This window comes from Epinephelus fuscoguttatus, linkage group LG15, assembly GCF_011397635.1.
Source record: "Epinephelus fuscoguttatus linkage group LG15, E.fuscoguttatus.final_Chr_v1".
NCBI classification, from domain to species: Eukaryota; Metazoa; Chordata; class Actinopteri; order Perciformes; family Serranidae; genus Epinephelus; species Epinephelus fuscoguttatus.
The window spans coordinates 14,847,409-14,863,310 of NC_064766.1; the positions used below are offsets into that span (position 1 = coordinate 14,847,409).

At 39.7% G+C, this 15,902-nt stretch overlaps 1 protein-coding gene across 1 annotated transcript in view; it reads right to left on the minus strand.

Moving 5' to 3' along the window:
* Positions 1-581: 581 nt before the first annotated feature.
* The window catches only part of tesk2 (testis associated actin remodelling kinase 2), a 31,534-nt gene continuing 16,213 nt past the window's right edge, over positions 582-15,902 (minus strand). Inside the window, exons 6-13 of the mRNA XM_049598009.1 lie at positions 11,444-11,590; positions 10,028-10,110; positions 8,111-8,195; positions 7,251-7,334; positions 6,202-6,288; positions 4,073-4,211; positions 1,734-2,267; positions 582-1,439 (exon numbers count right to left, since the gene is read on the minus strand). Of these exons, the coding sequence (XP_049453966.1) occupies positions 1,135-1,439; positions 1,734-2,267; positions 4,073-4,211; positions 6,202-6,288; positions 7,251-7,334; positions 8,111-8,195; positions 10,028-10,110; positions 11,444-11,590 (1,464 nt within the window). The 3' untranslated portion in view covers positions 582-1,134. The remainder of the gene's footprint in view (positions 1,440-1,733; positions 2,268-4,072; positions 4,212-6,201; positions 6,289-7,250; positions 7,335-8,110; positions 8,196-10,027; positions 10,111-11,443; positions 11,591-15,902) is intronic.

The following is a 15,902-nucleotide window of genomic DNA, read 5'->3' on the forward strand; positions in this document are numbered from 1 at the left end:
ACTGAGCTATTTTTTCTAAGATGTAATTTTGTCAAAAGTTACATAGTCTTGCTTTAAATTTGATTTTTTAAAACTTGTTTTGGCTTCATTGTGTGTTAATAGAGTTGCAAGAGGGGGCTGTTTTCAAAACTTGTGCTGCGTTCAAGTAAACTTTTAAGCAAATTTAAGCATGGGCTTTCGAGCAGCAACTTTTAAATACAAAAACTTTGCAAGGTCCTTTTTTACAACATCCATGTTTGCCTACATTTTGTGTTCTGGATTTGATGTCTGAACAATGCTGCTTGCAAATGCTGAGCTTTGACTCTTGAATGGTGTTTGATTTTTCCACTGTGTCGTCACGTGGAGAGATGAAATCCTAACTAAAACCACCTCCTCTCTAAATTCACTTTTGCCGTTGCTCAGCTAGTTCCCTGTGGATTAGACGAGACTTGATGGTGTAAAATATTTTACAAGTGCAGTCTAGTTCTGGGTTGCTAGGATGGTTTGAGATGAAACATCTGTGTCGTGAGTGTTGTTTTTCAGGCACTCAGTTATTATAAATCACCTCGTGTTTTCTCATCTGAACGTTAATCAGAAAAATATGGGATTTGTTTTGATTTAGTAGAAACATGCGTCTAACAAAGAGCACAGGGAAAATATCAAAACACAAGCTTTGATTTTTAAACACTCACACATACACAACAAAAGGGATCGTCAACACCCCTTGTCACAGACAAGACGCTTAATAAAGGAAACCTTGAAAGGAAAAAAAATCTACAACATCTCACAATATTAAATATAAACAACCTTTTCATAAAAAATAATCTCTATGCCAAGTGTCCATTTGTTGATAAAAGCTTTTTTTTTTGTGCTAAACAGAGACTTGTCCCGTCACACCTGGGTGATAATATCTTTGAAAGACAGTTATTATCTACATCAGGTGTGCTTGATTTATGAGTCAACATGTGATACATTCACTTGACAGATAAAAAAAATCAAGTGTCTTTTCTTTTTACATTTTATTTTTCCAAAATCTTTGAAATGTATCCGGTCTGTCGGTTTACGTCCTCCATCCAGGGGTAAAAGTCTTCCTCTCTTGTCAAAATCCACAACCTCCTTTGTGTGTGTGTGTGTCCATGTGGATTTACATGTGCATTACATGGGGCAGGTGTCTGTCCCTCTCTCTTGTTCCTCTTCCTCCAAGCTGCTGGAGCAGTCCATTGCCTCTCCACTGTCTTTCTCGCTGCTGGGGACCATCGGAGACCAGCTCTCCCCAAGCTCATCCTCCTCTTTTACATCCTTTCTCTCCTCTGCCTCTGCCTCTTCGTCCTCATCCCTTCCTATCTGCCTGCAGTAAGGTGGGATCTCAACCACGACATATTTCTTCGCCCAGCCGCTCAGCACTGCCTTCTGCCGGACGTCATTCCCCATCAGGCCTGCGTCAGACCTGGAGTTAGTTGCTGAGAGAAAAAAGGAGAAACAGGAAAGAGAGGAAGGGAACGATTATTGACTAATATGGTGATCGAGTTAAAAAAAAAATCTGTGCCTGTTGCTTAGTTCCTGCAACAGCTTCCCTCTTGTACCAACTGCCAAAAACCATGTACACACACAACCCACAGCCATAACGGCATAAAACTCAGTTTTCAAATGCCAAATGCCAATGTCAAAAAAGCCGTTTTTTTTTTGTTTATTTTTGCCACATTTAACTTTTAAATCACAAATGCTAAAAGGACATCCTTATCAGACCAACTCACCTGGCAGCGCTGTGGAGAGCTGGCTAGAGTTACAGGTAACAGAACCGTTGTTATTGGAGCTAATAGCAGCAACAACTTGAAAGACCTCGGAGCGGGGCAGCTGGGGAGACACCGGTAAGGAGTGACACTGTCTTCCTGGCAGCTGCTGCCAGTAGTAAGACGTCTCCTGTTGGGGTCCTCCAGGTCCATGAGCAGACGGCTGGTTACTGAACGCACTTCCCGGAGGTGAGTGCAGGTCAAACACCAGCGAGAAGACAGACTTGCTGGGCACGTCGTAAAACTTAATCTTGCCCCCACACAGGTCCTCTCGAGCAGTAAAGGGGTTGATCTTGTGGGCTTTTGAAGCTCGCTGAGCGATGGGGGGGTTATAGTAAGGGTCCTGAACGTTGACTTTTCTCCCTGGTTTGCAGGAGAAGATGTCTGATTGGCTGCGGCTGAGCCAGATGTTTCGTCGAGGGCGGGGGGATTTAGGGGGGATTTTATCATCTGGGAAACCAAGAGGGTTAAGCCGTTTGAAGCCCTGGATCTTCTCACCTTGAACAAAAAAACAGATACATTTTTGTGACACATTTTGCACGGATTTTACATTAAATTATAAAATTTAAAGTATCATGTATTTTACTCTAGAGTGAAATGTTGTGGGGGTTTTTTCATTGTCATATCTTGTTAATTCTGATGGTAAAATAGAGAATCTGTTGTAACCACTAGGTGGCAATACAGGCTTAATCCTTCATAAAGTACTGAGACATGAGTTCCTTAAATCTCTGTTCTTAAGATGTTTCCAAAGGCACGGGATGACCTTATCTTTATTATACAAAAATAGCATATGAAGTTTGGTAGGGTCTTAATATTGTCTCAACTTTGACTGGTGCAGGAGGAAAAACATTAAGAGGAAAGAAAGATTTGAGGACCACAGAAACAGGGATTTAAAAGGAGTTATTCTCAGTTTGCAGCCATTGATTACATCGTTAGGAAAGAAAGAGCAATTTCCCTAGTTCACAAAAATCACCTCCCAAAGATGATACATTGAAGCAGCTGAGCTAACCAAGAAAACATCTTATTTTATCCTCCTCTCAAATCTCAAAGTTCTGTTGAACTTCTGAGAGATCATGTATCTTGACATGCCAGGAAACAAATGAAAGAATTACTCTTCTGACTCATGAGGACCAAAAAAAGCTACAAAGCTACAAAAATGTTTGGCTAAAAAGTTGTTATGCAACAGATTTCCTACTATGAGGGTGATTGTGGTTTTGAGGAAATGCTGATGATATCAGGTAAACAGAGAGGGGGAGCTGGAGGGACAGAGTTTGTGACGTACTCTAACAAACGACATTAGATGAGGAGTAAGAACTGTCAGACCTAGGCCATGTTTTCCACACAATAAAAGCTACATAAGAGATATTTCTTATGCCAACAGGCCCTGACTGTGTTTCATAAACTGTGTAAGCTTGATCTTGATTAACAACACCAGATGTAAGAAACCAAGTTTGTGTCACAACTATAGCTCACTCTTGCATCCTGTGACGTCATATGTTCGTGCTCTCCCTCTTCACACACTGCAGCACGAAGGAAGAGAAGCCGTTTGGCTCGTCTAAACAAAAACATTACTGCCTGCTGACTCCATGATGGTCAGACATGCAGGCGGCGGTACACTGGACCAAATTAGAAGTGAAACCTGGGCCTGCATGGATCAAGTATCTCAAAATAGGCATCTAAAATCTCAGACCAGTTTTCCTCCTAAGTCATAGTGAAGTTTATATTATCAGCAATCAAGGACTGTTCTTTGAAGTGTGACACAGATAAATGTTAGAAGATATTTGACTTTGCGTATATGATCCCAAATAATGAGGGATCCAGATATAATAGTGGAAATAGGAATAGTACTCTCCTGCAAGCTGACCGTATGACTAAAAAGGAAGTGAAGTTTAAATCTGGCTTGAACAAACCTGGCTGTATGTTTGGATGAGGACAGTGTCAACAGTGTCCTTGTAAATGACTGAACAAACACAGAATCACCATTGTGCTTTGCAAGAGGAACTGGTGTTAGGAGAGGAGAGAAGTTTCTATCAGGCACAGTTATCCAACAGGATAACAAGTGAAATATTGACTCACTGAGCAGTTGGCAGCAGTCTGACTACATAAGAATACAGGCAGCCCTGGAGGTGAAAGGCTTGGAAGGCCAGAAGAAGGGTATAACATAGATTACCCTCACTTCCTAGCACCTTCTTTCACAGGCATCTTCTCATAAACAAAAGGAGATGACTTTATTTGTCTGTAATGCTAAAGCTGAAACGACATATCACAGCATCACAGAGTGAGATTTTGTGCAGTGCTCTTACTCTTTGTTATGGTCTTCTTGTCATTGTCCCCAGAAAGAGGGACACACTCATGCTCCATCTCTTCAACTTTAAGGCGTGCCACAATCTCCTCAAGGTGCCTGACGATGTCTTGGAAGGACGGACGGAGTTTAGGGTCCATCTGTGGGGGGGGGTGGACGGACGATATGGACACTTATAAGACTTGTGTTTATATACCATAGCATGGTGCAGGAGCAGGGATCACACTCATCAGGTTATTATCAGGAAAAGGAAAACATACAACCATATTAAAGCATTAAAACAATTTACATAAACAAACAAGAACACAGCTGATGCTTCTAAAAGCATTTGTATTGTATTTTACAAGTTGGTTTTCCAGGAAGACTACTATAATGTTTTATGGTACAAAGAAGATTGTTAACTGGCATTTTTTATTGGCACTTTATTTTGAAACATTAAGTTTCTTTAGAGAAAGTGGTACAAAAGAAAAGCCTGTGAAAAACAAAACACCTGAACGTGTAAATGAAGTCCTCTTTGCGACAGGAAGCAACATGACTCACGTGTTTACATTTTCAGACATCTATGGCAATAATATCTGGGTCTTTTTTTCCCCTCACAATTAAAACAGTACATCGAGCATCTTTATTTAAAGTATTTAAAAGTGAGGAAAACTATTAGAAAACTTAAGCTGAAGTTGAAGGGAAGGGAAAGACAAAAATTGGAAGAAATAAGGAGAGGCAGACAGTGTGAAAGAGGGAGAAGTTATATGAGGCAGACTGTTGTTAGGCGAGAAAAAGAACAGATGGAAAAACAAGACAGGAGACAAAAACGTGACTGAAAGATATAGACATGCAGCTAACACAAGTTCAAGGGGGTTGAAATCAGATGCTAGAAAGACACTGTAAAACTGACTATTGAGAAAATGAAATTACACTTGAGTGCTCTGGAAAAGACTTGGGTGGAGGATAAGGGAGAAAAGGATGATAAAAGCAAGACAACAGACAAGGATGAGAAGGGATGGACAGAGCCAATATAGGATCAGTCAGCGGGGTGCTCCAAAATCTTTAATGCCTTCATCCTCTGTGGTTTGTAATTATGTCAGAGAGGGGAAAAAACACTATTTCAGTCCAGTGATTATTATGTGATGTGAGCAAAACTAATCTCTCGTGAAAAAAGAATGTTTGATTAGGTTTGATTTACTTAATGTTCCTCCTTATGTCAATAGTTTGACAGCAAATCAATGAATGAACATTGAGCGAAGCTGAGAACCAACTGATCCAGCTTTTAGTGAACAGAAGACCCCCCGGATAGTGAGCTAAATCAGATTATTCAGATAATCTGATTGCCCCCCTACTTCTGAACAAGGAAATAATAGTTACTTAAGAAATTAAAAATAAAACCGTGGAAATCCAAAGTAACAACCAAGACAAGCTATATGGGGAAATGTCTTTCTCCCAACACAGAGTTCGTCATTCTCCAAATGACCAAGTGTATATCACTCACTCACTCTGTGCTAACTTGCATTCATGAAGAGAACTTTCTTTGTCTCACATGCCTCCTGAGAACAAAGAATCCAAAATGAAGGTTTGCTGAATCTGAAACACCTTTAAAACGCCAAAGTCACACAATAACAAACAAACTACCAGTCAAGGCAGTAGTAGATCAGCAGCTCCCATTCTGCGAGGTTAAATCACTGTTTGTGTCAATGGACTCTGGCTTTGAAGAGAGCATAGATAATTTTTACTTTTAGGTCAGTCCACCATCAGAAAGGGCTGTGTGTTTGTGAAGTACTGAGCTTACAATGGGATAAATGAGATTTGTATTACACTGCACAAGTTGGGAGAAACCAATGTGTTAATATAGTTTTGCTGTTGTTAATCACAGACCTCTTTGACTCAAAGTCATCAAGAATTTTCTCCATTTTTGGATTTGTTGTTCACCCTAGGCTTACAAGAAAAACAAAGTTTTCCTCACAAACACAAGGTAGCACACACAAATGGTCATTTGGAGGGTGAAGTATTCCTTTAAACATGACCAAACACAAACACCTGACACTAACTTCAGCAGATTCATGGCTTGTTACAAAATTGTAATGTCTTAATTGACAGAGACTATGACAAACCGATTGGACAGGAGTGTGGTGGACTCACGTTGCAGCAGTTGAAAGCCAGCTGGAGGAAGTCAGGCGGACAGTCTCCAACCATGTGCTGGAACGTGTGATAGTCCAGGCCAAAGTTCTGCTCAGGAGGGAGAGAAGACAGAGAGACAGAGAGATTTTGGATATATGAATGTTAAACAGGAAACTCTTATTTACCTTTCTAAAAGTGGGATAAAGACAGAAAAAGACAGAGCTTCATCAGATGTTTGACATACTGCAATGCTTCTGCCAAAACCAGCTTCATGTCAAACTAATCCGTCTGGCACGGTCCTGCTGAATGATAAGTTTGTGTTTTGGCTCTTTCAGTCCACTGATATCTTAAATAACACAGGATGTGTGATAGAAAAAAGCTAAAATATTTTTACAATATGTTAAGAATTAAATTGAAGACAAAAAACAAAGTGTTTGGGGTAAAGAGCTGCATTCCACTGTGTTAAAGGTACTCTACACTTAATTTAAGATGCCCTTTCATTGCATATTGAATAAGAAAACATAACATTTATCTCATATTAGGAGCATGTCGACAAATCTAATCAGAAAGTTGACTTAAAACTACACAATAGTTGAGCCTAGCCAAAACTGGACTATTGTGGCCAGTACCCATATCAAAAAAACACCTTTGCGTCTTCCACAATAACTCATTTTCATTTTTAAAATAAATGTATAAAAAAAATTAATAATGATCCTTTGAATTTAGGTACAAAATGTACTGACCAACACATTTAAAATTTAAAACACAAACTACTGTCTGGTGGATGACATTTACACAAATACCTTCATATACTACATCTTATGAGCTATAATTAGTCAATAAAATTGGCTGATGGTTCCAGTTCCATTAACGTTTTCCATTTGCAAAAGTAAAATGCAGACTTGAGCACTCACTCTTAGGTCTGTATGAGTCATGTGAATGCAACACAGTATAAACAGAGCGTTAATTATGGGACACCAACAGATTAACCGGTGTACAAAGTAAACAGGAAGATGGAGTGATACGAGGTTAAAGGGTGGAAAAGAGGTGAGAAGTAGATGTGCATTCACCTCTGTGCGGGGAAGGAAGTCAGGGTCAGCCTGCACCCTCGCAATGATCTCACACAGGATTATACCGTAGGAGAATACGTCGGCCTGAAAACACACAGACACACATAAAGACGAGCAAACACCAAAGATTTGTTTTTTCAGTAATGGCAATCTGTCTGGTTTATTATAAATTGACACATTTGTGGACTTCCTGCCTGAAATATAACTCTAAAATCCCCCACAGTGGGGGGATACTGGGGGCGGCAGTAGCTCAGTCCATAGAACCGAAGGGTCGCCTATTCGAGTCCCCGTCCAGACCAAAATATGGAACGTGGACTGGTGGCTGGAGAGGTGCCAGTTCACCTCCTGGGCACTGCCAAGGTGCCCTTGAGCAAGGCACCAAACCCCCCAGCCGCTCGGGGGGTTTGGTGCTTTGCTCAAGGGCAAGGCACCAAACCCCCCAGCCGCTCGGGGCGCCTCACCAAGGGCAGCCCCCTCACTCTGACATCTCTCCACTTTGTGCATGTTTTGGTCCTGTTTGTGCATGTGTGTGTCTTTCAGACCTGTGTGTAATTGACAAGCAAGAGTGAAAACATTGAATTTCCCCTCAGGGGGATTAATAAAGTAAATAAACTTAAACAATTCCCCAGAAATTCAATGTTCAGTGAAAACCATGCATCTTCTTCCCAACTCATTCTTTCACTATGCATCATTAGTGTTTTGTTTTGATATACATATTGTTTTTTGCTGCTTTTATGATCCATCCAGGGGTTTAAGTTTAATCAAAGTCATTTAACGTAATCTTATTTGATTTTCCATGTCATCTCAGTTTATATTACTACTTGCTACTTAAAGTTAGAGGTCAAAGTTAGTGACTTTACCTTCTCGTTGTAGGGCTCATCTCTCAGCACCTCTGGAGCCATCCAGAAAGGAGAACCAACCACGGACAGTTTCTCTACCTCAGCACTGCACAAAAAAAACCACACACACACACACACACACACACACACACACAGATTATGTACATGTTGATGTATCTGGTCCTTTATAACAAGGAAGTAATTTGTGCTAAAATTGGTGCCAATTTGTGTGTGCTAGTCGAACAGTGTAATAAAATCATGTGGGCAGAGCAGACTCAGTGTCAGTTTGTTTAGTGCATTCGTTGGAGGGTGTAAAACAATTTCTTCGGCCTGTGTCTGTAACGGTAATATGAACAACCTTCTAGATAAACGAAGCCGATAAGCTCCTTGCGCCCTGTTTTTTTTTCACTCAAATTACCCTCTGGTCTCTGTGTACCCTCCAGTTAACAAATAAATGCAGTTTTAAAGTGAGAATGACTGCTGTCTTACCTTTCAATCAGTTTAAAAAATCATGTTAGATAGCCTGTATAATGAACTTTGCTCTCTGATCATTCAAATTCAGTAGCTTTCACTTTATTTAGATTTAGATTGGGTGAAGTTGGACCAAATTTTGTATCTCTGATCTTTGTGGTTACAGAATTATAACACAAGATTGCAGAAATTATCATTTGTCAAAGTCACATCAACTGTGCCCCTGAAGGCATTTCATGGCAGAGAAAACAACCTGCCTCCGTCACTGTGCTACTGTCGCATTAAAAACCAAAACCCTGCACTGATAGTATCCTCCTGTTATCAAAACACTAAAGTTGAGAATGTGAACTGTACAGCATGCTCTTAATGTCAGTGCCAGACACATGTGTTAATAAATAACCCTGCGCCTGGTATGAGGAGGAGGCACACACTTAAGTGAGTTACAAATAGCTGTAATAGGAAAAACAGAAAAGAATAAAAACATTGTAGTGAAGAGCAGGCGTGGACATTTGGACATCTTCTCCCTTTTTATAAATAACTTGCACCAGATGTGATACTTTATAGCTTGACCGGTTTCCAAAGTGTCAATACAAAGATTAACTTCTGGTGTAAAATGAGGCGAGTGCAGCGACAGTTAACAAAAACAGGGCCTAATGGTGAATAATTAATTTACTAAAATAGGTTAAAAAAAAAAAAAAAAACTACTTTAACAAATACACTGACCCATTCAATGTCACATATTCCAAAATATTAGAGTTACCATGTAAATATTTTTGTTTTGGAGCTGCAAAAACTTTTTCTGATGACACCTCATGAAGTTTTTGGTCAGTAGGGGGCAGAGAAAACACCCAAATAAGCTCAAAGTACACAGCTACTTTACCACCACATCACCAGACTATAAAATTGTTACTGCTAACAGATGAACAAACAACCGGCTACAGGAGCAGATGAGAACAGCTGAGACTCAACCACAGAGTTACTGTGCCACAAAGGCCCCTTAAGTTCCCTTAATCAAGAGACGGATGAAAGCCCCTTTCACACTCCATATTCATTATATTCAATGTTAATATCAAAAGTAATCAATAATTAATTAAAGCAAGAGTGCGGGACTTTTACATAAAACATTATGTTGCATTTAAGTGCTTGCCAAATGAGTTCACACCATGCTGATTAAGCGCATCACCGCCATGTATGTCGCACTACACAAGAGTTTTGTGGGAACTTTCCTGCGCATGGTGAGTTTTACATTAACCAGCCACAGCCAAAGATGCGGTGAGCTCACCTGCAGGCATTCGTTACAAGTGTGTGTCAACAGAGTTTAGGGAATTACTCTCACTAGCAATCAGAATAATCAAAATGAGCTTCCTAAAGGTTTCTTTCTTTGATTAAAATCCTTTTGTAATTCCGTATAATCATCTGGGACTGGGTACATATATGTAGAGCAGTAATGAGTGGAGAACTCCTTACAGATTGGTGGGGATCTTTTCCGCCAGGCCAAAGTCTCCTACCACTGCTGTGTAGCCATAGTCATCACATTTGATCAGACAGTTCTGTGAACACAGAAGAACATTATCAGATATTTATCATGTGTAATTGAGGAAGCAGTGACACTGAGGTATTTAAAAAAAGCATTTTTACAGCATGACGTTATCAGCCAAACCTCTTCCTTAATGAACTTGGGCCTTCAGTATAATTTACATTCTCATTCTCTGTACATTTCAAAATGGGTATTAATAGGCTATTTCAATATGCACTGCTATGAAGTTTGGACTCTTCCTCTTCACCTTAAACAGAACCATCTATAAATTTACTCTTTGTGCTTGTTGCAACAGTCTTTAATATTACCCAAGCAGCTTTGTGATTGTACTGCAGAAAATAGTACATGCACTTCTGACAAAATTACATTCATTACATCATGCAACAAGAGGTTCAGCTTAATGTTTTATATACTCACAATTCATTCATACATGTCATTCTACTTGGGTTAGCACACTGCACTATGCTGCTTCAGTGTACATCAATGCACAGTACATATTTAATGTGTAAAGTGAGTTAGTTTACATACGCCTTAAACTGTCACATTGCCCTTTATGTCTCTGTGTCCTGGGCCTGTCTCGTACTTTGTTTATTTATGGCTTATAACTCCTTTAGAATGGAAGGTTAGACTGAAATGTAGCTCTATAAAAACAAAGCATAATCTCCAAAACAGGATGAAGTTACAGCTGGAAGAGAGTGCTTGGAACAAGTACATAGCAATAATTAGAATAAACAAGAAGAGAATGTTGCTTTGTCCATTGAGTTTCATGACTGATGTGTGAGTCATAGGCAAATGGACTTTGCATTAATTTGAGGTACTATGATCTGAGACGCTATGACCGCACCATTTAAGCCTCAGGGTAAACTGCAAAGCTATTGTCTACTAAAACAGGTTTCACTAAAGCTTCTCTATATTTCTCTGTCCACTTTTTTATTCTCCCACTAATGAACAACTATAAGCTTATACAGGTAATGGATACGAGTTTACAGCAGGGTGCATACTGTCCTCGTTCCCTGCCAGCTCCATGCCAACAGGCTCTGGGTCAAGTCGGAAAACTAGAAGGTGCCTGCTACAGATTATCACATGTGACACAGACACTGTGTTCTTTACAGAGAGGTTAACAGGTCTGTAAAGTAAAAGTCTGAGCACATAAGTGTATTAAGACCCAACATCTTTAACATTTGTCTCCTAGATCTAACACACATGTTTTATGTACAAAGGTTATAAATATATATATGATGCTACAGGAAATGTTTCTGTGTTGTCCTGGGGACACGAGAGGGCCTACAGTTCTATTTTTGGCATTGTTTTCTCCTCTTAACAAGCAATTAGCCTGTCTAGCTAACCTTGGAGGTGAGGTCCCGGTGGAATATGCCTTTGGAGTGCAAGTAAGCCAGACCGCTAGCGATCTCACAGGCCAGTTTCACCCTTGTGGGCCAACTCAGGTGTTTGTTGCTGTCTAGAAGCTGCTCCAGGTTTCCACCATTGATGTACTGGAGAAAGACAAAGAGAGACACATTATTGAAACTTCGTCACACAAGAAAAGGAGCACAAAGTATTTCATTTTACTAGAATATATAATATACAATTTCAGTTTTCAATTTCTAATAATTAAAAAAAAGGTGCTAGGCCAACAAATGGATTTAACAAATTGTTTTAAATTTAATTTCTGACAGCATGTTATCAGCGAGCTGGGGAGATGTCAAATGATTTTTCACAGGAATTAAATGTGACACGTAGTGAATATAATACTCCATACATAGCAATATAACACTCCATGTTCCCTATGACAGAAACAACAGACTGGTTAGTTAGCTTGCAAATCCATTGGTCACCTGGTGACACACTCAAACTACATAAAGATACTGACACATTACACAGACCAACTGCCTATCCAGCTGGCTCCCAGAGTGGATGACTGATTGGTGGACTGCTTGGGTTACAGACGGCCGGCCTGCCGGCCTGGGGGCTAGCTGGTGTATCGAGCAATTGGCTGAATAAAATCTGGCAGGCAGAACTGCTAGTTTCCTACATGCATGAATGTGGACCGCCTGATCGCGCCGAAGAGTGGGCAGCCAAGAGGACAAATCAGCTCAGTGGGTTTAAAAGTGGCCAGGGTCCTTCATTCTGTCTGTCAGCTTTGATCCAGAATAACTTGTCTGACCTCGCTGCTTGCATGCAAACACACAGACACACTAATCCCATGTCAACATATCACGAACAACAGTGGTTAACTAGATAGAGCTGAGATGGGATAAAGAGATGGTCTGGTTATCGTTATGACTGACAGGCACAGAATTAGGACACAGGGGGCCAATGGCAAGGGGAGGAGGTCACTACTTCTTCACACGATTTATTAAACTGGGCTTCTGGTCAGATTAATCCTAATTTTCTGATAATCTTATTATATTTTTACAGTGAATGTAAAACTATGTATGAATGATAGCAATATAACCTGACCAAGACAATTTTAATACTCAATATCTCAATGAGCTGTGTGTGATTTTTCCAGCTGAATGCAGGGTCACATCCCTTATCACACCACCTCTCTAGACCACTCAAATCTTAATTGCCATAATGGTCCAGCCTCTAAAGGACAATTACAACATCAAAAGATGCTAAATAAATTGCGCTTTTAATCAGTGGTGTCTTTAACAAGGTTATTTGGTACTGAATTTAAAGTATAAAACGACAGAAAATCAACATGCATATCACTGACTTGATTCTAAATAGATTCACATTGCATTAAAGCTCATATGTAAAACCTGCTTTGTCAACCAAGTTACACTAACTGTGATACAGTAAGCTCAGAAGTAGATGTAGGTATGTCACCTAGGGGTGTTGCTATATACTGGTATTGATGATAAATGTGATGTTTTGAAATGAAATCTTGATATCATGTTAATAACACACACATGATAAAATCATGTAAATAATCCAGCCCCTCTTAAATAATTTGCATTTCTTACCGTTTTTGCTTAGTCTCCCTCTCCAAACACCATCTGGTTGCCTTTTCACTATCCATTAAGTAAATGTGCTCTTTATAAACTTTTGTACGGTTACAGACCATCTCTCCACGCCCCTACACTTGTATTTTGTGTGTAGTTGTCAAAAAAAAAGAGACAAAACACACAACAGACAAAGTTAAAGATGAATTTAACTGATAGCATTAATATGATTATTTTTTACATTTACTATAGCTATCGCAATTATGGCGTAATTGCGTACTCTTTTGACCACAATAATTGTGTACTGAAAATCTGATATCATGCCAGCCCTAATGTCACCTCATTTTTGGAAATTTTGGGGATTTTTTTTTGACCGTGTGATCTATACAAACTGTTTGCTACCGATACAGTAAATATCTCTATAATAATAAACTAGAATGTTGCCTCATGAAGATAAGAGGTATGAGGAGGAATTACTGTGTAACGTATGATCTACATCCTGCAACATTTAGACCTGCAACAGTGTTGCTGGACAATTTTTTGTCAGCCCAGGACTAAATTTAAAGTAATTCACTATCCTAGGATCCCACACCGTGAAACATTCATTAAAATATTCTACCAGACATGAACAATCTGTTGTCTGTGTTTTTTATTTTATTTCCTAATCAACAGTTTGAACAAAATTGTCTGTCAGGGCTCTGAACTTGCACAGTTGCTATTATTTTAAAAGGCCAAAAAGGTCTAAGGAGTCATGAAATTTAAGGAGTCATGAAATAAAAGATAAAGCAATGCTTTAACGCGCCCCAAAACACTCTGTGCAGTCTTATACAATCATCACACACACACACACACACACACACACACCAATTCAAGTCATCAGAGGATTACAGTATTTGTCCAACAGATTCCTCAGTAGCCACAGAGTTCAACATCTGTTGTCTGCCAGGTTGAGAGGGATACAACAGGGGAAAACTCCCCTGGAGACAATTAAAACTCACACTAATCCAACTTCATCTCTTTATCATCTCATTTAAAATCTAGAGAGCACCCATTTTATTCTCACACTGACAGAATATGCAGCAAGTGCAGAGTGTGCCTGGTCCAAAATGCAAATCATGTGGTTTAGTGGAAGAGCGCACCTGCTGTGTCAACTAAAAGTAGCTGAATGGAAGTAAAGTCGCACTCAAAAAAATCCTCTTATTCAGGCATGGTATTTTTTCCTGGAATTTGCTTTATCCTATTTGTAAAGTTACTGATATACAAAAGTAACTACTTGACATAGTTCATGTATGAGATATATGTGTCTCACCACAATCGTGTATAACATGGAGCGCAAAGGAAATGAGAAACATACTGTTGTGGAAATTGCTCTGCTACACTGTCTGTGTTTCAGGTTAAAAACCCTGGAATTAAACAAAAGGATCCTTGTTTGCTGCTGGGAGCAGCTTCAAACGGCAGTATAATCCTGCCATGGGTCATGAATTACCATTAGCCCAGATTATCTTTGCAGGAGCATTTCCTATGAGATGCATTAGATTCAGCAGAGACAAAACAAGGCTCAGTGCTCTAGATCAGTGGGTCCCAAAGTGGGTACCGCCACATCCTAGGGCGCCTTGAAGATGGGCAAAGGGTGCCACAAAATGCATCAAATCATTTATAGTGTCTCATCACATTATAAAAAGCGGCATCATTTACATTAACATTTCATTTAGTGTTTTCAAACACATCAAAAAAGAAAAAAACAATAAATATTAAAATCACAGGAGTAATTTACAGTTATGTGGGGAAAAATAGTGACCGTCAAAGCAAGTGAGGTAAAGGTTTGACACTGTAAAAAGAAAACTGACACATCTCAGCCCTCAACAGTCTGAGACATCTGAATCTGAGCTGACCAATAAAACTAAAATCGGACCGAACACCACTCAGCTGACAACTTAATGAACTGCTTTTGGCTGCTTGCAGAAGGCAGATATCCATTATTGTCCAATACTTTGTCTGTTCTTAATGTTAACATTTGTATTTATCTATTTGTATTTATTTTGTTTAATATGCACTGTTGCTCTTCTCAGACGAAGTTCCTAACAAAAAAATAAAGTTCTTTGAATTGAATTGAATTGAATTAACATCATTACATACATACACATACAGTAACTTAATTCTCCATTTCCTCTGAGTACGGCCTCATCGTGAGGGTCAGGTAACAAAACAGCATGAGCATGCTACACGGGTCAGAGCGTTCAGTTTGGTCCTGACATGACACAACAGGATCTGTTTACCCTGCAGCAGGAAAACAAGACCTACCGCGGTGTGTGTATGTATATTCATATGTGTGTCTTACAACGCATGGGTTCACTTTGCAACTACAGTTTAGGATGAAGCATAAGTGTGTGTGTGTGTGTGTGTGTGTGTGTGTACATGTGTCATCTGTGAGATGTGTTCTCTTTGCCTGATATCAGACAAAATAGTAACTCGTTTCACTCCGTTTCCATCTTCAATCTGACATTAGCTCCACTCTAACTGATATCTGTGGGGGGATTCAATCTCCCCTAGCCCATCACTGGTTGAGACCAACGTAACAACCTGAAGCTAATGTCATTTTAGGTCGGCGCTGATGCGTAGCCATGCCAACATACTGGTTTTGCTGGGGTTTTAAGACTGGAGCGGACTGAAGTAAAAGCAAACTACAATGTCAGGTAATATTGTGAAGACATGGCTGTCTGTAGCAGTGTCTATCTTGTCTTCTACCATCCTCATGGTTGTTACTATTCCTCACTAGCACACAGCTTGACAGTGCTTGACAACCGCCTGACAACAGCGTTAGTCCCACATGTCGTGCTGATTGGCTCACTGTGAGGCC